The 22,929-nt window shown below is 49.3% G+C and overlaps 1 protein-coding gene and 1 pseudogene across 1 annotated transcript in view; both read right to left on the reverse strand.

Annotated features, from left to right (window-relative positions):
• The window catches only part of ARSG (arylsulfatase G), an 89,656-nt gene that overhangs the window by 26,871 nt on the left and 39,856 nt on the right, over window positions 1-22,929 (reverse strand). Inside the window, exons 3-8 of the mRNA XM_006912276.3 lie at window positions 12,153-12,340; window positions 10,405-10,452; window positions 9,332-9,443; window positions 7,390-7,527; window positions 2,767-2,963; window positions 1,702-1,782 (exon numbers count right to left, since the gene is read on the reverse strand). Of these exons, the coding sequence (XP_006912338.2) occupies window positions 1,702-1,782; window positions 2,767-2,963; window positions 7,390-7,527; window positions 9,332-9,443; window positions 10,405-10,452; window positions 12,153-12,340 (764 nt within the window). The remainder of the gene's footprint in view (window positions 1-1,701; window positions 1,783-2,766; window positions 2,964-7,389; window positions 7,528-9,331; window positions 9,444-10,404; window positions 10,453-12,152; window positions 12,341-22,929) is intronic.
• On the reverse strand, window positions 5,717-5,835 carry LOC112480099 (annotated as a pseudogene).

Consider the following 22,929-nt stretch of genomic DNA (forward strand, 5'->3'; position numbering starts at 1 on the left):
TGGAGAGAACCACAGAGATCGATATGTGGAGAGAAACACCACCCCTGGGAGATGAGGTGCCTGCTCACCGTTCAGGAGAAAGGGGGCAGCACCCACTTCTCTGACTCCCGACTCGACCTTCCTGACACAGAACGTGGCCATTGTCCCGGCAGCCACTCATTTGTAAAGCTCTCCAGGGATCTGATCCAAGGGACACCAGGTTAAAGTTGATAAATAAAATGGAATGACGAGCGAGTCCACCTGGCTCCCAGCCACAAGGAGCCCACATATGTGGGCCAGGCCCACGTAGGACCGTTCCTGTTCTAGGGACCTAGAAATATTCTACCAGACTAATATGAAAGGTACTTTGTGTCCTTTGACCTGGACAGCAGGGGGCCACAGATCAAGAGCTAGCCAGACAGCAAGGAAACCCAGCCCCAGGGGATAAACTCGCCGAGTCTACTTCCAAACCCCTTGGATATAAGCACCTTTTTAAAAAATCTGTTTTCATTTTGGGGGGGATACAAATAATACCAGTTCGTGGTGGGGAAAATCAACTTAAACCTTCCCGCCACTACCCCGAAGGAATTACTGCTCATCTTTTGTTACTTGTGTTGCCCTTCTCAACATTCTCCTGAGAATATGGATGTTTATTTTTTATATAATAAAATTATACTTTAGATGTTGTTTTGTAACATGCTTTATTCACTGACAAGTATTTAATGTAAATGTTTCCAGGTCAATACTACCCAGCATTTCGGTGGTTCCTTAGTATTTCTTTAAGTGGATGTATCATAATCTCTTTAATACTCCTCTGTTGTTAGACCCTCGGTTTTATAGAAAACTACTAAAAAAAACCAAACAAACAAAAAAAACACTGCAGTGAGCACCCTTTTACATACACCATTGTGCACTTGGCTAGTTATTTCTTTAGGACAAATTCTTAAAGGAGGAATTGAAGCGTCAACAGGCATGCGCCTTTTTCAGGCTTTGGTCCATGATGCCAAACTGTCCCCAACATGGCTGCTCGCTCAGAAAGTGAAAGGCCTTGGGAAGAAAAGTGCTCAGAGCAGATGGGCGCTGGGCTGGGAGCTGAAGGGTGTTTAAGCAGAGAAGGCCAGTGCGCAGCGGGGTGATCAGCACCTTTAACTTTGGCAGCGAGCCTGGCTCGCGCCTCACAAACTGTGTGGTCTTGGGCGGGTTGCTTAGCCCCTCCGAGCCCCTCTCTCTCTTCACCTGTAAATGACGATGAACCTACCTTTCGTGACTGTAGGATTTAGAGAACATGGATATGGAAACCTTCAGTAGGTGTGCACTACATATTTCTTGAATGGATGGAATGAACTAATGGTTGGATGGATGGAGAGATGACGTCTTAAAAAAAAGAAGGAAAGGAGGAGTGAGGGCAGCAGGATGAAAGTCGAAGGAAGCACCGTGGTTGGAAGGTTGGTGGACTGGCTTGTCCAGAGGTGGCTGGTCCCCAGAGAGAGACCGAGGAGGAAGGAGAGAGAAGGATGCTCCGGGCTGAACACACACTCTCTCCATCCCAATTAGTTTCTTCTCTGCCTCTCTGAATGGCTCACCTGGTGGCTGGCGGGCAGCTTGTCCCTGTTTCACAATGATGTCCTAAGGCCTGTATAGGACATGATCCTCCCAGAGGCAGAATCCCCAGTCCCGGCCTGGGCCCAGCTTCGGCAGGGGGATGCCGGCCAGGCCTCTTACCTTGACGAGCTTGCCACGATCCAGTGAAGGGGCCCACGCTGCCCGCCAGCTCACATTTCTGAGCCCATGGGCCGTTGTCTCCTAGAAACCAAAAGAAGCAACATGTAACAGTCAACAGGCCGGTGGACACGTTCACTAGTTCTCTCTCTCTCTCCCCACATCCCAGGCACGGCAGGGGACTGCCTAGGAGAGGGACTTTGTGGAAACAAATGCGACTCTACCCTTGAAGAGCCACCCTTCAGATGAGGCTCTGCTGGGCTCTCAGAGACGTGGGCTTCCCCTCCCCCAGCTTAGCCTCGTCTGGAGGTTCCTGCCTCACCCACTTGGAAGTGTGGGGTTAGCACTTCCATCACTGCTACTATTGACTGAGCACCAAAGATGTGCCCAGGACTTCACATCCATCATCTCGTGGTCCTCCGAGATGCTATGGATGAGATTCTACTGTTAGCTTAATTTTGTGGATGAGGAAACAGAGGTTTAGAGAGGTTGACCTTCCCAACAGTAGCACGTAGCTACAAAGCCACGTCTCTACGCACCCCAAAGGCAGTGCTTTTAACCACTGCCCTTGTCCAGACAGGGACCTGCCCCCTCACACCACCCCGCCCCCCCCCAGCCACAATGCCTGTGTGGGCCCTCTAAATGGCTCACTAGTTCAGCTCCACTCAGCTAAAAGATGTGGCCTGGTGACCGGTGGCAACCGATGTCTTTGGGACTAGGAGGATGGTAAAGAGGGAGTCTCAGAACAGCTCGAGGACTACACGGGCTCGCAGCGTCGAAGTCATTCATTAACGATTAAGAGCAATACCCAGATGGCCCTAACCAGCACATGGGGGGCCAGCAGGGTACCTGCTCTCTCTGGGCAAACCTTTCCAGGGGCTCAGCCTTGGAGGCCCCAATGGACAGGTGCTCAGCATTCAAGCCAACAAACACCAGTAGGGCCCTAAGTTCCAAGCAAGCCCCCCACCCCATTAAAGAGGATCACTTGATGAGCCTCTGTTCTCCAGGGGCCACGTGCAGGGTTATCCATTAGATCTCTGTTAGGCTGGCCGGTTTTGACTACTTTACCTATAAACCAGAGGAATGTGTTTTCCTTGGCTGTGCAGTCAACTTTGTCTTTGATTTGACCCACCAGGCTGTCCATCTCCCGGAGGCCTGCAGCATATGGCGTGCGGCCCCGCAAGTCTGCTGATAACTGGGTCCTGGTTAAAGGCACGTGCATGTGGGCCAGGCCCACGTAGAGCAGGAAAGGTCTTCTGCTGGTGCTGGAACAGGAAGCCAAAAGGTCACACTCCAGAAGGCTCTCTGCCTTGTCCAGGGTCTCTCTCTTGCCTCAGAGAAAACCCCCAGAATACCTTCTGCCTCATGCGTTCAGGGAGTGCGCATCTGTCTAGAACCTTCCTAGGATATGTGGAGATCATCTGGTTAGCCAATGAGAACCTGAGAGGAACTGTAATAATCGTTACTGTTCTTTAACATTGACTGTGAGCTTGTTAAATGGGACGCATGTTGTTTAAATTCATTCTCATAAGAACCCCACATTCCCTTCTTCAGGAGAAGCTTCAGAGGCTTAGGGAGACCAAAGGACTTGTCCAGGGTTACACATTAATGAGTGACAGAGTCTGGATTCCAGCTGACATCCAGCGGAGAATAAAGCCTTTGCTCTTAACTGCTGCACTCTAAAGTCCAGTGCAAACATATTTTTAAATTTTAAAATCTGCTCTCTGCAACATCCAGGCCATCATATCCATTCCCAGACTCAGCTCTTCCTAAGAGATGAATGAATGACTCACGTTGACCACAGGAAATGCCAAGCATGCACATGACCGCCTGAGAACATCTAGATAAAGGGTCTATTAGAGACCCAGGTGCCCAGCCACCTACTCTAACCCTGAAGACTCCACTGGCGGTGTGTTGGGAGCTGGGTGGACTCTGCTTCCTGTCTGTGCCCCACCCCCATTCCCAGGCAAAGAGCAGGATCGAGGGCAGCTGCAGAACCACCTCTCTCCTCCTGCAGCAGGGATCCTGGGTCTCTCTGGCATGGGCTGTTGCAATAGCCACTCCCCCCCACAGTTCACCACCCACCTCTGGGCCACGGTGGTACAGCCTTGTGCCTCCTCTGATCACAAGTCCTGGATCACTTCATCCTCCCTGCCCCTTACAGTACTGATCGGTGTCGATAATACACCTCCACTAAAACCAACTTCTTACACACCTGTTTCCCCACTAGCCTGGGAGCTACTCAAAAGTGGTTAGGTCAAGTCCCTCCCTCATCATTCATTCATGCAACGAACATTTATTAAGAGCTCCAACTAGGCCCCAAGAACGAAGGATAGAGTGACAAACGTGATAGATGTGATTTCCACCTTCTTGGAGCTTAACAACCAAATGGGACCATGAGGGAGAAAAATGCAACTAAAAAAGTCCATCAGATCATTATTTACAAATGAGAAGTGTGATGGGGTGAAATTCGGGTGCTGGGTCAGGGGAGGCAAACTGAGCTTGGGGGAAGGAGAGGGGAGAGATCCCCAAGATACTGGGGTCTGAAGAACGAGGGGCTACAGGTGGGCTGTGCTGATGGCCACTCAAGGCAGACGGAACGGCACTGGGGCGAGGCCACGGAGGGAAGGCCTCGGGTCCCACCGCTTCGCCATTCCTTGGTTCGTTCCTTTCCTCGCTCGTTATTCATCCAGATATTCAGGTGGGAGAAAGATGAAGGAAGAAGAATGAGAATGGCCTTCTAGCTGGCCCCAGAGCCCCAGGCAGACGCAGGGTGCTGGGGCTCAGGTGTGAGCTGGGCGAGGGGAAACGTGGAGGGGCAACGCCACACGGGGAGGCACAGACCAGCATGCAGGGGAGCCCTGAGGGGAAGGGCCTGAGCCAAGCAGCAGAGGGAACCGAGCCCTTGACGCGGGTCCGAGGCTCCAGCCCAGAAAGGCAGGGCGCATCTTTCATCGGGCACCTGCAGGACCTGGTCCTAAACGGCGAACGCGCTGGAATGTTGACTGTGCTCTCTGGCTGCAAACATCCTGAGCTGCTGCTCATACCTGTGGCCAACACCCTCATCCCTGTCACACTCTTACCCCTTATTTGGCTTCAGCGCACAGTCTCAGACCCTGTAGGGAGCAGAGGCCCGGCTGGCTGTGACCCAGGAGCCATCTGCTCTCTCTGTTTTTGCCAATTCAGAACTCTGTCTGCTGCTTCAAAAACCCAAATCAAGGATTAGCTTTCAGTGTCCCTGTTGGTGAAGGGGTCTCAATTCAAGTAAAGATCTGAGTAAAACTTTTGAAGAAGTCCTAGGGCGGGTCCCTTGCTGAGAGAGCAGGATGCCATACTCTAGGGACCCTGGTAGCTTTGCCACACAGGTCCAGGTGGGGGCGGGGCCACGTGGGGTCGGAGGTCATGGAGGAGAAAGGAGCACAGGCCTGGGGGCCTTTTCTGCTGACACTCCAAACACCGCGAATGAACTGGCAAGTCGAATCCCAAAGAAGTCAGCATGCCTGTTACGTTAAAAGCCAGTGGGATGCATGTGACTTTTCACTTAATAACTAATTAACAAATCAGCAAACTCTTTACCTTTTTCACGTGATAAAGGGAGTGTTGATTTGTCTGTCTTTTAACTGATTAACGGAGCGGCGGATAAACAGCACCACGCTCACTTCAGAGAGAGCAGTAAACAGTCCCTGGTCCCCGGCCAGCTGCCACTGCTCCCTCTGAGGGCGCTGTGCTGTTAGAGGCTCCATGAAGGCAGAGGTGGCCAGCACCACCAGCCATGAAGCACTCACCTGTCACGGGCCACAGGGCCTGAAACCACCTCAGAGCTCCAGGGAGCTCAACCCTCCTGACGGGAGAAGGGCCTTTCCCCTTTTCCTACCAGCTGCCCGAACGGAAGCCAGTGTTTTTCAGAAAGCCCCAAGGAACTGGTCAGATGCCGTCTCTGAAACTCCATGGGGCTTCTCTGCAGATTTAGGCCTTAAGTAGGTTTTATATATATATAAAATATACATATGTATTTTAATGCCTACAGCCCCTGGTCTTCCCAGGTGGTCTCCCATCCAAGTATTAACCAGGCCCGACCCTGCTTAGCTTCCGAGATTAGACAAGACTGGGCACGTTCAGGGTGCCATGGCTGTAGGCAGGTTTTATTATCAAGAAAACATGGATGGATCTGCTACCATGCTGCCTCCACCCTCCCCGCTGCCCTTCTCTCTAGAAAAGTCCAACATGGTTGAGCAAGAGGCTAGGGGGTTCTTGCCGTTCGAGGAGCTGGTGCGATCCATCCCTTTTTAATTCCACACAAGTGGGCAGGCGCGCGCTCATTTTTTCTTCCCCATTTAGACTATATCTGTGGAAAATACTAAAGGACGTACTGGCGACTGTTCCGCTGTCCTTGAGGAGCTTGCACTGGGACAAGGATGAGAGGAACACACGAGGGATCATTAGAGGGCAGCAGGAGGGCAGCTGCAAAGGGCCAGGACATGGCCTGAGGTGGCGGGGAGGAGTGACTGCATGCGCGCACACACGGGCGTGTGCGTGCGCCCCCATGGTCTCTGTGTGTGCACCCAAGGTGAGTGCACCCTATTTGGGAGTGGTCCACGCTTTCATAACACCCACTCTCTGCCCTGACCTGACAGAGGTTGCGAAGCAGCAGCCCTCACACACGTACGACTTGTTAGACATGCCCTGTGCTATGGTTCTGCTTTTTGTTATTTTTAATTAGTCGTTTCTAACATTGAAAGATCAGGAGATTTCACTCAAGGGCCAGGTCTCCTGTCTTGTGAAGTGGGAAGCCACGACAATCCTGGCTCCCATTCCCACAAAGAAGCAACAGGCAGCTGCAGCCAGGTAGCCACTGCCCACCTTATATGGGGAATGTGCGTTCAAGTTTACCTCAGGCCCCACCATTCCCTAATGCCTTATGCGCAGCCTGCTTTCCTCTTGAAAGCTACCTACCTGGGCTCTGTAGATGCTGGAATTTGTAAGCCCTGTGGGTTACACTGAATAATAGCCCCCAAAGTTATCCAGGGTCTAAACTCTGGAGTCTGTGTTACCTTACATGGCAAAAGGGACTTGGCAGAAGCATAATTAAAGATCTTGAGGTTGGGAGATTATCTCGGGCTGTCCTGGTAGACCCTAAATGTAATCACAAGTGTCCTTATGGAAGGAAGACGGAGGGAGATTTGACTACAGAGAAGGAGAAGGCGAAGAGACAGCAGAAGCAGAGATAAGAGAAATGGGGCCACGAAGCAAGGCGGCCAGCAGCCACCAGAAGCTGCAAGAGGCAAGGAACGATTCTGCCCCAGAGCCTCCGGAAGAAAACAGCTCTGCCGACGCCTTAATTTTAGTCCCTACAACTCCAGGTCTATAGGAGAATAACCTGCTGTTGTTTTAGCCAATGCGTTGGTGATAAGTCTGTTACGGAAGCAATAAGAAACAAACACACCCTGCCAACTAATAAACTCGACCAATGCCCGAGGGCCCGGAATACAGCGGACAGACCCTGCCCAGCAGGAACATGGGTAAGCCCAGGGACGGTGAGAACACGCCTGCTTTCCAGCTTTGTTTACAGGAGAGAGGCAAGCATGCATCTCTGTTCGACAGTTGGAGTCCACCATGGCTTTGCAGAGTGCTCAGGCCAGGGGACGTGGTGGGCGGGAGTGGGGGCACCCCTGGGGCCAGAGCCCCCCTTACCTGGCACGCTGGATGAACTGAGTAGCTTTCTCGGCGTACTTCTGCGCAAGGCTGCTCAGGTTCACGGGCTGCTCCACGATGCTCAGGTTTTCGTACAGAGGGAGGGCCACGTCGGTGTAGCAGTCCCTGTCAGTGCTCCTGGGTGGAAACCACAGACGGCAGAGTATTCATCTAAGTAGTTACAGGATAGGAGGAAATGCTTTAATGCAGCGATGCACATAAATACAAAACATCGAATAGCCTGGCGTCAAACGGTTCTTCTAGTCGGCCATTTCCTCCAAGTGTAAAATCAATATAATACCTTCTTCCATTCCCTTCGAATAGATGCAGACGCTCCTTGGACAAGCCTGGCCATGCTCTAAGGTTCACAGAGACTTTTCTGAGCTGGACACATTATTACCCCCATCTTGCTGGGAGAGAGACCGAGGTCTAAACAGACTATGTTACTCGAGCAGAGTCCCCATAGCCAATCAGTAGCCCATCCTTGGCTTTTTCCACTGTCTTCCCTAAATGATGACTTCTGTCTGTGGGGTGCTACTTCATGTGACACGACATCTGACAACAGGACAGATAGCCAGGGATAGTTTTTAAATCTCAAATCATGTTTAGAGAATTTGAAGAAACTTTAGCAATTGAAAACAAGTTGGCGGGCGAACCAATACTATCTCCCAGAAAACTCAAGCTCGGCCCTTGGTGTTACAGATCGAAATGAATCTGTCGCAAGAATATTTCATCAGTGTGGCTGAGAAATCACTCTGGCCATGACCTTGACTTTTCTTATCTGAAGAATGGTATTGCCCTTGTTACAGAGGTAATGGAAAAACTAAATGAAATAACAATGGTTAGTGCTTTTTACACTGATCAATATTCTAAGAACTCAATAAAAACTCAAGCCCTCTGTCTGGGAGAGAGATAAAAGCAGAGGTAACAGGAGGCCTTTCTGGTCGAGAAATGTTCCTCATGGTACAGGGATGGATTTGGGAGAAAATAAGCCCCTGTCCCACTATTGAAATCCAGATAAATACCTGCCTCACACAGTGGATTGCAGATAAGGATACAGAATGCCTGGAATGTATCAATTTCTCAATAAATGGCCATTATTATATTAACCGTTGTGTTATTAATGAGCCAGCTGAGACCTGTTTTCCCCAAGCTCAATCACCTGTAACCGTATAAATAACCACAGTGTGGTCTGAACCTGCAGAGCATGTGGTTTGCGTTGCTTTATCACCCGAACACGGTTTATCACCTTCTTCTGATAATGAATGTTTTGCATGCTCATTAAAGAATTATGGAAAATGCAATGAGAAAGGCAAAAAAATGAAAACCCCTAATCCCGTAACTAGAGTGAATGACCCATTGTTAACCATTTTGGCATAGTTCCTTTGAGTCTCTCTTGATAGGGCTGTAAAGGCATAAATAATACAGAGACAGTTAAGGTCACACTGTTGATGATTTATTTCCTTTTTTTTTTTTTTTTTTTTACTTACTATTATATTGTGAGCATTTCCCCATTTCATTGAATATGTTTTTAAAACATCCTGTGTGGTGCTTGCATGGCACTCCAATGTCAGAATGAAGGCTGAGGTGGAGCTCGTAAGGAGCCCTGTGCACTTTCTGTCTCTCTCTAGCCCTCCTTACGTCCAGCGTCTGGGCCAGGTGAATGGCCCAGGAGCAAAGCCAGCGGGCAAAAGAGGAGGGGAGCCCCACCGACGTGAGGCCGTGGCAGTACCGAGCTCTCCCCAGCTGAGCTAAACCGTCCAAGGAACCGAGGAAATTGCAATAAAAGAATTGTGTCGACCTCATATCTGCTAAAAGTTTTGTTTTTTTTTTTTGCACTTTTCTTTTGCTGTCTCAACTGTGCACCGTCAGCCTCTCTCATTTCCTCCTGATGGAGACACTCTAAGGTTTTCGCCTTGCTCTGGAGCCCATAACCAATTACCTTGCTGGTCTCTCACCCTGTGGACACGCCGGACAAGGAGGGAGGTTGTAGCCTGGGGTATCCGTGCAGCCCATATCATGGCTGTATGGGATCCCAAAGTAGTAATCAAAACCTGGAAGAGAGGCCACTGGTTAGCACCCCACCTGGCTTCTGTCCTATGAGCCTGCATTCTTACACCCGGGACGAAAATTTAATTTTCCATGATTTAATACTGCAGTGCTGTGGAGTACGTAATTAAAAGAGGATTTGATTCATATCCCTTTGTAGTATGCAAAGAAAACATTTTGCTGGGTCCTGGCTGTAAGATTAGATTTACAAAACGTCTCATGATTAGTTAACCCAGAGTGGGAGAAAGTAGAGAGAATTAATACACACTTAACCATTCCCAGTGCAACTACTGACACATTTAAGAAGTAATTGGTGAAAATCTAGTATATGCATGATACTTTGAGGAATAAAAGAATAAATTCGGACCTCAAAAGACGTCCTATGTGATGAGAAAGTAAGATATATAGATTCAGCTGTAAGAGATCGATAATCAGTAAGCCAACAAGATTGATCAGAGGACCAAAGTGCCCCCAGCTGGGGTGGGGTTGGGGTTGGGGCAGAAATCTCAAAATGCTTCTCGTAAGAGACAGCATTTCACCTAAGATTCAGAAGGCTGGCGGGACTAGGCTTGGGGCAATCGGGTGGCAGTGAGGGAAGGAAGGAGGTGAGAGTTAAATCAAGACCTGAATACGTCATGTTGGCTTTTTTCTGAAATCCTCTGGACCTCACAGCGCCAAAATGTTCCCTGGGATGAGGTCAGGGAGGAACGAGGTCAGGGAGAACACGGATGGACTCCAGATGGCGAGCCAGAGGGCAGAAAGGAACCAAGGAGGGGGACAGGAAAGATGCCAGCGGAGAGGGCCATGAGACCTAGGGGTGCCCGGGGTACCCAAACGCACCCAAGTGACACTGTGAGCAAAGATGTCCTAACTTCGGAGAGATGCCCACAGAGCAGGATGGCTTAAATGTTAACGGGGCCCTTTTACACAGAAGTCTTTATTTTCTGTTCCCCAAAGAATTCTTACCACGGAAGTAGGGATGATAAGAGCTGTGATGCCCAAGATGCCATTTGCCTGTAGGAAAACGAGAGAGACACTTTCAGAGGAATCCCCACGGGGGCTTCTCGGTCCCTCTGGGGAGCTGATCACGCACCCAGTTCTCCATCGTCATGGCCCTTTACTGTGGACAAGCAAAGGGAGGCTGAAGACACCTTGTGAACGCCAATCCTCGCTCTCTGGGACCGAGAGGGAGTGCACAGGAAGACAGAGAGCAAGCCAGGATGACGCCAGGTACCCACACGGGAGAGACAGGCCATTACCGGGAGCCCCTCAAAGAGGTTTCCCTGCACAGAGCAACCCCACATAACCCACCGCTCCCTTCACTCTGCCCTCCTGGGCTGGGGCCCTGCGAAGGTGTGGCCCAGGGTACAGGTGCATGCCCCACATAGTCTCAGAGATACCCGGGTCCCGCCTGGTGTTATCGCCTTCCTCTCTGGCCGACATCAGCAGCCTGCAGAAGCTGAACACAAAACTGCCTCCCGCTGCAGTTCAAGTGCAGAGACACCCAGCGAGCCAGCACATGGAGAAACAGACACACTGCAGCTCCTCGCTCTGTAAATGCTTAAGGTCCGGGGAGAATAACTGGCAAGTGTGCCAAGAGCTCTGATAATGTTGGAATTCTCTGGCCTGCTATTTCTGCTCTAAGTAAAGACCCCAGGGAAGTCGCCCGCAAGGCAAAGGGGCAAAGAAATGAATGTGGTACAAAGATCTAAACAGTCGGACGATTGTCGCAGTCCTGTTTGTCAGCACACCCTCCTTCGCCACGTCACGTGTGGAGGAGAGGCAGGAACCCCACTGGACCCAGCTCTCAGAGAGTCGGAATAACAAGCACGGGCAGCCTGAGGATGCTACTGCCATGGCTGGGTTGTCTCAGCCCCTGGAGGGGACACCGGCAGTGAAGCAAAGCATAAGGACAAGGCTGAACCAGACACACCTGTCTACATCCACCTGCTCCAGGTGAGGCAACACTGCACAAGTCTCTTCAATGTCTGAAACTCAGTTTTCTCACATGGTCAGTGGGGGAAATCATAAACTTAGGAGGCACCGGGTTATCCTGATGCATTTAAACACTTAGCCCAGGGCCTGGCACAAAAGAAATACCCAGGAAGAGGCGTTTAGGAAAACTGAAAAGAGAAGGAAGCGGTTGGAGAGTGTGGCGGACGCAGCTGGCTGCCTGCCCCGCACCCATGTCTACACTCATCCGGCTCAGAGACCTTCGGTTTTGTTCAGTCCAAGTCATTCGTTATAATCCCGATCCTCAGCTCCCGCCGATAAGATTCAAGGGCATTTCCGGGGCTGAGAAGACTTGCTTTCCTGATAAAAGTGAACAAACGGGGCTGGCCTCCCCTGTCTTTTTCCTTCCTTGAAACCCAATTATGGTGAGTGGTACCGAAGCCGCCATAGTGCAGCCATGAGGCAACTCACGAGGACAAGAAAGAAACGATTTCTCTGAGCGGCCAAGCCGGTGAGAGCGAACGCTTGCCTTTAAGCTTGTTACAGTGCGGGAAAACAGCTCAGATATGGTTTATTCCATGGTTAGCTGTTTTCAATTACTTATCACCGAAAGCATTCCTAACTTATACAGCAAGAAATAAACAAAAACGCACACACGAGCAGACGAGGTGGCAGCGTATTAGGGCTACACCAACACGAAGCAGCCGGCACAGTAAATGCAGCGGGAGATGGGACCCCGGGCCTTGGGGCGCCAGTGTTACCTATCATTCCGGTGACATAGCCCGCCTGCTGCAGCACCTCGGCCAAGGTGGTCTCGTTGAGTGGCAGGCCCCCCACCGAGGTGACCGCAAAGTTGTGCGTGACTCCATTGCGAAGGCCGAGCCGCCCGGTGAGCAGGGACGCCCGGGAGGGTGAGCATGTGGAGGCGGCCGCGTGGAAATCCATAAATCTGCACGGAAAAGACAGTGGCGGAGATCTCGCCAGCCGCAGGAAGCCAGGCCGAGGGAAAATTCAATTCCCACTCTGTCCTTGAGATTCCAGTGCTGGGAAAAAGCTCGAAGGTCACCCCGTCCCAGAACAGGTAAAGAAAAGGAAGCCCAGAGAGGTAATATGACTCATCCAAGGTCACACAAGTAATTCAAATCGATTTAATCCCACGTACTCAGTTGGTCCTCTGATTTATTTAAAGAGTCCATATTTCGAATTCACCTACTAAGTTTATTTGTAACCCCAAAATCAATACTCGTGACTCTTAAGCTGTTATACACGGCCCCACGCAGACCCCATGCGAAAAATCTGAGTCACCCAACGTGCATGTCCCAGCTGAGATCAAATGAGACAACCTTCTTGTTTCCGTTCTCATACTGTAAGCAAGCGTCCTTTTCACAGTCTGTTAGCGCCATGGTGTTAACATTTTTGTGCTCTGTGCTGGTGATTCCACTGTTTAAAATGGCGTAGTGCTGAGGTGCTGGCCAGCATGCCTAAGGGCCAGAAGGTTGTGACGAGCCTTACAGAGAAAATACGTATGATAGGTCAGCTTCATTCAGGAATGAGTTAGGGGGCTGTTGGCTGTGAGTTCAATGGGAATGAATCAAAAATATATCTATTTAATAAGGTGTCTTTAAACGGAAACTCATATAAAACAAGGTGCAGTACTGATCAGTCGGGGAAAATGTTGTGGACAGACACACACAGGAACCTGATCCCTGTATTTCCCCTAGAAGCCGAGGTTCACTATTCCCTCATTCAGTGTTCTCGGTGATTTTATAGAACGTAACTACTGCCAATAGCAAGAGCTGACTGGATCTATCCCACATTACCATATGCCCAGCGCTTTTTCAGACACCACGGAGAAATATAAAAAGAGTCTAGCCATTTTCCTACCCTCAAGGGACATGATTAAACTAAATGTCACTAATAACGGGGCAACCTGACCTTGTGGGTCTCCTGATGGGATGCAATATGAAGTTCATAACATCAAGGATTCTTGCCAAAAACATTTAACCTAAATCTAATCAGAGCTCTGGACTTAATTTCCAGATTACAGGAAATGCAGCTAATAGAAGAACAAATTAAATGATACCACAAGGAAATAATTTCGCAAACCAGTCTCTAGATAGTCTACAAGACAAATGATCTGATCTCTTCAAAAAGTCAATATCCGAGGGAAAAAATGGGTTGGAAGAGGGATACTGTACATTAAAAGACACTAGAGAAGCATAACCAAATGTAACACATGATACTTGATTGGATCTCAGTTCGAACAAGCTAACAACACATTTGAGGGCTAATTTAGAAAAATTTAATATTGACAGGATATAAGACAGTATTAGGGAATTATTGTTCATTTGCTTGATCATGGCCGTGTGGAAGAATGTTTTTATTACTCTTTCCAGTTTGATTTAGATAGAACCAACATATAACATTGTATTATTTTAAGGTATAAAATGCAATGATTTGATATATGTATATATTGTGAAATGATTACCACAAGAAGTTTACTTAACATCCTTCACCTCACACACAAAATTTTTTCTCGTGATGAGAAGATTTAAGATACACCGTCTCTTAGCAACTTTCCAATTTACAATGCAGTGTTGTTAACCATAGTCACCAGGCTGTACTGTACATCCCCTCCCCTCTTCCCGCTCCTCCTGTCAAAACTGGTCACCAAGTTCTATTGATTCTGTCTCCTAAATGGCTCCCAGAAGTGTCCCCTCTCTGCCACCCATTGTAATTGCCTCAGTTAGAGTCGAAATTATTACAAGAGGTTGGTTTTCCTGCCGCCCCGCCCCGTCCTTTATATTAACACAAATCTGATGACACCAATTCCTTATTGAAAAATATGGTCTCTCTCTGCCTGCTTCCTCGGGCTCATCCGCTTCCTCGCTCCTCCACACCCTATGCTCCCAACACACCACATTCCTTACTCCTGTACCTCTGAGCCTTGGCGCTCACTGTTTTCAACACTGGGAAGGTCTCCTTCCTACTACTCTCCCTTTCGTGATTGACAGGTCCAAGCTGTCTTTATGACCCAGCTCAAATGTTCGAAGGTCATCACATCTAAGTCATCTCCCCTGACTCTCCCGTCTGAGCTATCTGCTCTTCCCGATCCATGCCTACACAGAATCAGGGCCCCTCTTCTCTGTTATATTTATTGCCTTTGACATATCCCTTACAACACTGAGGGATAATTCTTTGTGATCGGCACAGCTTAAAGATGGCCACAGATTCTTTGGCATGCCTCCCATTGAGAGGTGGGGTCCGAGTCCCCTCCCCTTCACTGTGCGACTGCTTTGACTACTAGAATGGTGTGGAGGTGATGATACTGTGCCAGTTTCTGGGTTCGGGCCTTCCAAGACTGGCGGCTTCCACCTCCTCCCTTGAAATACTCTGCGAACCGCCCTGAGACTGCCATACTGGAGGGGCCATCTGTAGGTGCTCCAGCCGATGGCCTCAGGCGCGGCCATCCCCACCTAGACATCTGGGACCTCTACCCATCTGCTGGCTGAATCCCATGGAGTGACCTTAGTCAACACAACGTGGAAAAGAAGAATTGCCCGACCAAGAGCTGCCTGAATTCCTCAGCCACAAAATCGTGAGACATAATAAAATACTTGTTATTTTAAGCTCCTAACTTTGGGGGTAGTTTGTTACTCAGCAATACACAACCAAAATAATGTGTCTCTTTCAGCAGACAATACTGGCTCATCATCAAGTCCTCAGACAGCGCAAAGTGGGCACTACCCCGTGTGTGCTCAGTGGATGACACCACCATCCTCTTTGCTTTTGTACAATATAGTGAGTCTTGCTGAAGAGACCTGGGCCTCGGTCCCAGAACAGGAGTTAATTCTCTCACACCATTTTTCCAAAGGTGAAAAACAGAAAAAAAAAAAAAAAAAGGATAGCATCAGGGACCAATGACATTGCACTGTGAGATCCCAACAATGCCTGACTGGAAGCAATGGCCTGGCCCCAAAGCCACACTCTTGGAAGCAGGCTGCGTGATGTCTCCATCTGACAGAATGAGGACAGGGAAGGTGTGTGCTCCAGCACGCACTGCCGGGTTCACACATGCTGAGCCATGCCTCCCTCTAGGCCTCAGGGACTCTGGGGCTCAGAGCCCCAGCTTCCTATCCCTGCCAGCACTTCCTTCCTGTCCCTCAGTCCTCTGGGACTGAAAAAGCACTTGCAATCTTCCTTCTCTCAATCATTGGGCATCTGGGGTAATTTCCCAGGCACGGGTTTCTCCCAGCGCATCACCACCTGCCAGACATACAAGGCCACGGGGAGGGGTCAAACTCCTGAGGCAAAATCCAGGGCTCTGGATGTCGCAGGTAGCCGGGCAACCGCTACTTAGAATTCCACAGAGTCCTCCCTCGGTGCTCATACTTTTGCTCCCAAGAAAACTTTCATGTCTACCCGGCCTCTTCTGTCTTCTTCCCTCGACACTGAAGCACAAGGACCCTCCTAGCTCACACTCTGAAATGTTCCTTATAATAATTCTCATAACTCTCAAACCTAATGCTTATAGGGCATTTCTATAATCCAGGCACATCGTCAAGCACTTTACGTACATTGAGTCAGGATCATCTATTGCCCCAGACCCATTCTGGTTTGAATTTGTTCTTCTGTATGGGTTGGCTGACCAAGCATTTCGAGATGGCAATAGCAGAGCATTAAACCGCCATTCACACTGTGGTCTGCAGTTGAGCGGTACACAATTGACCCAGCTGTGTGTGGCAGCCCTGCTCCAAGCTTTCAATTCCAACTCCACTTCCCCCTCTCCACATTTTCCATGGAGCAACTAAAGTCATCTTAAAAACCATTATCAGGTAGCATGAATTCCTAGCTAGAAACCCTCGCGTGGGTTCTCACTGCCGTCTAAACGAATCCGAAGTCATTATCATGGTCCACAAGCCCTCCATCAGAGCTTACCAGTCTGCAAGTTGAAGCACACAATAGTGCCAAATGGGCCACAGGTTTACCAAGATCAGGTTCCTCTCAGCCCAGGGGCAGCCAGGTGGGGCACTGGACAACTGGAGTCCCCAGGGCAATCTTATACGGGGCTCTGTCAGTGCCCTGCACGATTCCAGAAAAAGAGATCCCCTTAGAGCATAACATGGAGAGGGCCCTCAGGGCGAGGCACCAGGAGAACTGGCTGAAGCCCAGGCTGGCCACCTCCTACCGCCAGTGGCCTCAGTGTAGTTCCCTGGAAGGGGTCCATATGTCATTAGTTTTTATGTGTGACACCACACGGTGATCAGACCCCATCCGATACCTGCTCCCCACTCTCCCCTCCTCTCGCCCCAGCTACGGTGTCCAGAATTGCTCCTCCTACAACACCACAAGCTTGTTCCTGGCTTGGGCCCTTTTTATGTCCCCTCTGTCTGAAAATCTGTGTTCTATTTCCACATGGCTGGCCCCTTCCTGTCATCCTGATCTCAGCTCTCATTTCACCTCCTCGGGAAGGCCTTTCGTGACCTGAGCACTCTCCACCGCATCCCTGGTTCTGTTCTGTCTCCAGTCTTTATCATCTCAAACCTCACCTTGTTCGAGGATCTGGCTCCCTGCTTGCTCTCCAGCTCCCTCATCCAGAAGGGCGTTCCACAACAACATGGGTGTGTCTGCCCACAGCCACCAATGGCCTTGGGGTCTGGTTCCTCTGGAAGGACCACTGAAGGCTAGTTCTCCTCGGTAACTGGGGCCCTGCACTCTAGTGGTGACACAGTTCCTCCTGTCTGGGGGACAGCTCTAGCCTGCACGGATGCTGGCTTGCTCAGCGGGGCTCTTGGTGAGCACCAAGCCTTCATCTCTCCAGCAGCTGGTTATGTAGACATTGAGACGCGACCGGATGTTCCTCCCCTCACTCATCTTTCTGCCTCCGAACAGACACACACGTCCCTTACCTCTCACCTCCCATCCTCACCTGTGAGCTGAGGTTTAATTCAACCATTCACAGCAGAGGGAGCTACAGGGAAGAAGCCATAGAGCCTTTTCCATCAGAAGCTTACACTTTGGGGTGATTAGGTTTAGATGAGGTCATGAGGGTGGCGCCCCCATGATGGGATTAGTGTCCTCATAAGAGGAGACCAGAGCTCTCTCTCCACCCTCCACATGAGGACACAGTGAGAAGTCATCCATCTGCCAGCCAGAGAGAAGGCCGTCAGATGAACCGTGCTGGCAACCTGACCTTGGACTTCCCAGCCTCCTAAACTGTGAAAAATAAATGTATATTGTTCAAGCCACCCACTCTGTTCTATTTCTGATAGCAACCCAAGCTGACTAACACATCCGGGCAGCGCCCAAAATCCTTTACCTGAATGCTAACCCTGACTGCCACGTTAAGGCCATCACCTTGGGAATGGCTACAGCATATTCCCACAGCGAGACGCAGCTGGGAGGTCCGTCCCAGACTGTAGGTTCTGTGAGGACGGGGCTGAGAGTTGTGACTCCGGTCCCAAGCGGGGTGCCTGGCTAGGACGGAGCTGCTCCGGCAAAATCTACTGGATGAACAAACAGAACTGGAAGAGAGAGGTCTGTGTCGTTTGATTGGAAAAAACACGTTAGTCCAACTCTCCACATAATCGCTTAAGCTGATGTTTTTAGCGCTCAATTCCTTCCCCCGCCATGTGATAAAATTCATAGCTTAACTCTCAGGAACAAGCTTACTTCCTTTGTTTCCAAGTCTTTGGACAGCCCTGACTCCACGCTCCTCAAAAAACCTAATACCACCCCCACGCGGCCCGAGGAACTGACCCGCACGTCACCTTTTCCCCTCTCCCGCCTCTGTCTCCATTTGGCAGGGACTAATTAATAAGTAATAAAATGGTCTTGCTATTTGGAAAGCTTCCTTTGTTTTTTTTCCAGATCTATCTGGGCAGGCTCAGGCCAGTTCACCAACAGGGGTCCTAATTAAAGTCTGAAAATACATTGTGAAGCAAAGCTGGAAACCCAGAGCCAGACATTACAGCAGCCCGTTAACGGGAAAATCAACTCAAATTAAGACACAGCCAGACGGAAACCAAAGCAACTTGCCATTGCATAAATTACGTGTATTAGAATCAGGGAACGTTAGCTCTGGAAAGGCCGCCACGAGAGCCCTGGAGAGACATAATGTTTCCAACTTAAGCGTGTCCAGCCTTCATTTATATGGATTTTAAAATAGATGGTGAGGCCTTCTGTAGCAACTCTCTAAATTGCTGTGCGTCTGGAATAAGAACTATCTTTGCTCCATTCATAATTTAAAGGCTTGGAGGTGGGAAGGGACTTTAAACTTCATTTGCCGTGGCCTTCGTGGGCAGAGGGACGGGTGGGAAGTGAGAACTGGGGAAACGCCGAAGCAGGACTCAGCCGAAGCGGCTCGGCTCAGCCTCCACGTTACCTTAAGTTCAACGGGAAGACGGCCGAGTCAGCCTTCAGAAGGCGGTTAAGCGGGATAATGGGCACGGCCAACACGCAGGCCCTTTTTAAACTGCAAACGAATGTGGCACCAAATAGCGAAGGGGGTGTGTGTAATTCACTCGTTCATTTGTTCACTCGTTCGTCCACACATCTACTCACACTCTTCATCTTCTCAACAAAACAAAGAGATTCCCAGCTGCTGACCTTGGTGTGATCCTTGGTGTGATTCCTCTTCACATTCTCCTGTGGGTTGGTGCTACAGGAAGGTCGTGCATAGCAGGATGGACACATGGTCATCTCAGTGCATCCTAGACTGGACACTTCTCCCCATTGCCACAACCCTGAGTCAAGCCATCCTAGAGGTATCTGCAATATGCCCCCTACCCTCCCAACCACCAGTATGGGTGGGCCACCCCTAGTAAGCTAGAGCAATCCATCTCAAAAGCAGGTCAAGGACTTCAGGTCTCGGGGCCCTCGACTCTCTTCAAGATCAAGTCCAAACACTTGAGCATGCCCACGATGCCCTTCACCAGCTGCTCGTCCATCGGTCCAGCCTTATGCTCCCTAGCCCAGCCATCCTCAAGCACTAGAATGCAAACCAGCCCCAGAAGAGCGAGAGATTTTCATTGTTTGGGTCACAGATATATTCCCAGCACCTAGGACAGTCCCTGGGGGAGCCTCTATGACTATCTGTTGAGTGAATGGGCATCTTTAGGTTCTGGGTCCCTGCTTTCCTCTCTGCCTACAACTCTCTTTCCTCCCCCTTCAGCTAGCTAATTCCTACTTATCTTTAAGGTCTCAGCATTCAGGTCCTAGCAGATAAGCTTTCTTGAGCACCTCTTGGCTTCCCTCTGGAGAAATGGCCTCTCTTTTCCTATGGTCCCACAGCACTAACATGATTTTTGCTCAGAGCTTTATCATCTAAAAGGTGAGAAGCCCAGCATGGACCTTTCTCATTCCTGACTGCGACCGATGTATAAGTAACGTGTGCCAATTCCATTCCCTAGGATGTCGACTCAGGTTATGAAAAATGGGACATATGTCAGGAGTTCCTGCTCTGACAGCATATCACCTTTCTGCACCTAAATACTAGTCTTCTTGTCTTTATTTGCCTCCAGGCTGTAAGTCCCTGAAGGTCAGAGCTGGCTGGAGTCTCCCGGTGTTTGTCTCATGACCTGCTCTTCGTAGAGATTCACTGCTGAAAGACTGTAGCTGGGAAGGGGAACGAATGATAGCCACTGACAGGCTATTTTGAACTTGCAGTTGTGAAGTGAGCTGGCACCAAGTCCTCGCTGGTTAATATTTCAGTTCCTTCTCTCTAAGATTAGCTGTCATCTAGATCATCATGTTCCTGCATGTCCCCGTCTATTAAACAGAGCCATGAGGTTAAAACCCACGGTACCATTTGTTTAGGTTTCGCCTTGCCCCAGTTTGGAGGGTGGGGGGCGGCGGAGCATTAATGATTTTTATGTCTATTTGACCTACTTACCCAAGGGCAAAGATGTAAAACTGCCTGTCCCATGATGCTGAGCGCTAACAAGGAGAAGACAGGAACAAACCTCTCAGAGCTAATGACGAAGTTCATAGGACAAAAGGAGATTTCCCTGATGAGGGTCCTCGATTACTGTAGGGGGAGGAGGATAGAGTTGGAAGGAAATTACATGGTCGGGAAAGGGTCTTTCTCTTGCTAATCTCCTTCAGAAAGCTTTTCTTGCCCTAACTTTTGCCGTGTCCACTAGACCTCAAGACCTCATTACACACCCCTGCAGTTTTGAATGCCAGCCTGGTTCTCAAATTCATTCAGGTTACTACAAAATCCCAAAGGCAGCAGGATGGCTGAGAAAGTCCTGTAACAGGATGAATGAATTTTTGCAAAAGCCAATGTGGAGAACAGAAATCAAACCAGGTGTTCGTTTGATTAAACTGACAGCTCAATTCATTCCTCGATGAGGTCCGTTTTAGAAATAGCCTCAAGCCCCTGAGAGCCTCTGACCTTCCAGTGGTGAATATTGATCTTTGATTTCTAGCTAAGCCACTGCCTGTAACTCTCAGCAATAGCATTGACCTGACTCAGAATTAAATTGTTGGCAGAGAAGGGGAGAAGCAGGAAGGGAGAGAATTTGAGGAGCAAAGTTAACTTTTTGCAAGTCAATTCACCTATGTACATCGTAATACATCGTAAATGTATTTACGATGTTCAGTTAACTTCACTTCTGAGCCAGCCCGGCAGACGATTTAATTGAGTGGGCAGGATCTGGCTGAGATGATTTCTTTCTATCACTCGTCATCCTTTTCCTCCCTCCACAAGACACCTGTGGGTCACGATTGCTCAGGTGTGCAAAACCCAGTCAGACATCCTACATCATTGCCTGAATCCAGTCACCCAGCCAGAAGACTCATGCAAGTTATTTCTTAACCTGAGACTTTTCAAGAAAATATGTTGCTTGTTCATCACAGATGAAACCAGCATCGGCCTTCCCTGGATGCGCTGCCGACAAGAACCAAACTAATGTTGCGTTATCAAGGTTGTTAACTGAATTCCTGTAATGACTAAAAGATGTAATTATTGTTCAGACTGTTCGAAGAGCTGGAAAAGATGCCAACAAAATGCACTTGTCCTTCTCCTTAAAACAAGAGCAGTCCAATCCTCTATCTTATACTGTTATGCAAGTTTTCCAATTACTTGAAAAGTTTAATGTGTAGTTGATTACTAAATCCCTGGCATTTTCATTTATTCTAAAGTTTCGACTTTCTTCTGCTTATCATATCATTTCTAAACTTACAAATGTTCACCAACACTGCCCAGCTCAGATTTGCACAGGACCCTGGTAAAACAGCAAGCAGCCCACAAGGTCAAGGGCAAAATATGTTGGTTGCTGAAACTACTGACAAGCGGACTGCCGTCTCGCAGTGACGCAAGTGCAGTCACTGACCCTGGGGGGCCCCAAACGGCAATGCCCGCTGATTAAAGAGGTTTGCTGATTGTGGTAGCGTTCATTTTTTTTCACACACACACACACAAAAAACTAAAAAACTTTTGTCATAATTTTTAATGTGGTAAATCTGCAAACTTCATGACGCACCCCCACATGTTAGATGACTGTAAGAGTAAAACCGTTTCTCTCTGAGCCTCAGTTTCCCTAAGTGATATGTGATGTGCATGGACTTTGACCAGAGATACTGTACATGAGCCCAAGGCCCGGGGAGCTTAGGCCACAAGCTCTATTTTATCTCCATGTGAGTGGAGTCTAGAAAAAGCCTGAAGAGGGAAACCAAAACCGAGACACTGGAAATCCTGCTTTTCTTCTCCCAAGGATTCTTTTTTTTCTGCGACAGTGATGACATCACAATTATGTTGTGACTGGTGCCTGTTCAGTCCACGCAATTGGCAAATTGCATCCACCATGGCCAGGTTAAAAAACAACAACAACAACAACAACAACAACAACAACAAGGAAACCAAAGGTTTGTAGCCGCAGGGAAGCCAAAGGGAACTGTCGGAGACATGGAAGCGTTGCCTTGGGGACTCGGTCTAGGAATGCGCAGAATCGAGCAGATTCCGAGAGGACAGCCGAGTTCTATGGCCCAGCTTGGGGAAGGGTGGGCGTCGGGGCACAGATGGACAAGGTGCAGCAGAAACGTAACTGAGGAAGTAAGCCCGACCTGCCAGCCAGGGTAGGGGGACATGGGAAAAAGCATGGCAGCAGAGCCAATGGTATCGGGGACAATAAGAGCTAACACCTAGCAAGCACCGTTATGTACTAGGAACTCTTCGTACCGCCTTACATGACTTAATTCATGTCCTCCTCAAATGATCCCATGAGGTATGTCATTATTGTCTCATTTCAGAGATGAGCACACTGAAGCCCAGCAGAGTTTAGTATGTGAGCCCAGCATCACCGAGCTACTAAGTGACAGACCTGGGCAGCCTGGTTCCAGACCCCACGCTGTGGTTAACGCGTCCAACCCTGCCCAGAAGTTTGGATCCAGGAGTCCAAGCACATGAGCAAATGTTTTTTGTGGGCCTACCACGTCCGAAGCATAGTTTTAAGCACTGGAGGCCATCCTTACCTCTGCTCCCAACACAGTCTGTAAAGTAGCAGCTGCCCAGTTAAGTGTCTACTGCTTTGAAGA

Source organism: Pteropus alecto, unplaced genomic scaffold (genome assembly GCF_000325575.1).
Source record: "Pteropus alecto unplaced genomic scaffold, ASM32557v1 scaffold134, whole genome shotgun sequence".
Taxonomy (NCBI): domain Eukaryota; kingdom Metazoa; phylum Chordata; class Mammalia; order Chiroptera; family Pteropodidae; genus Pteropus; species Pteropus alecto.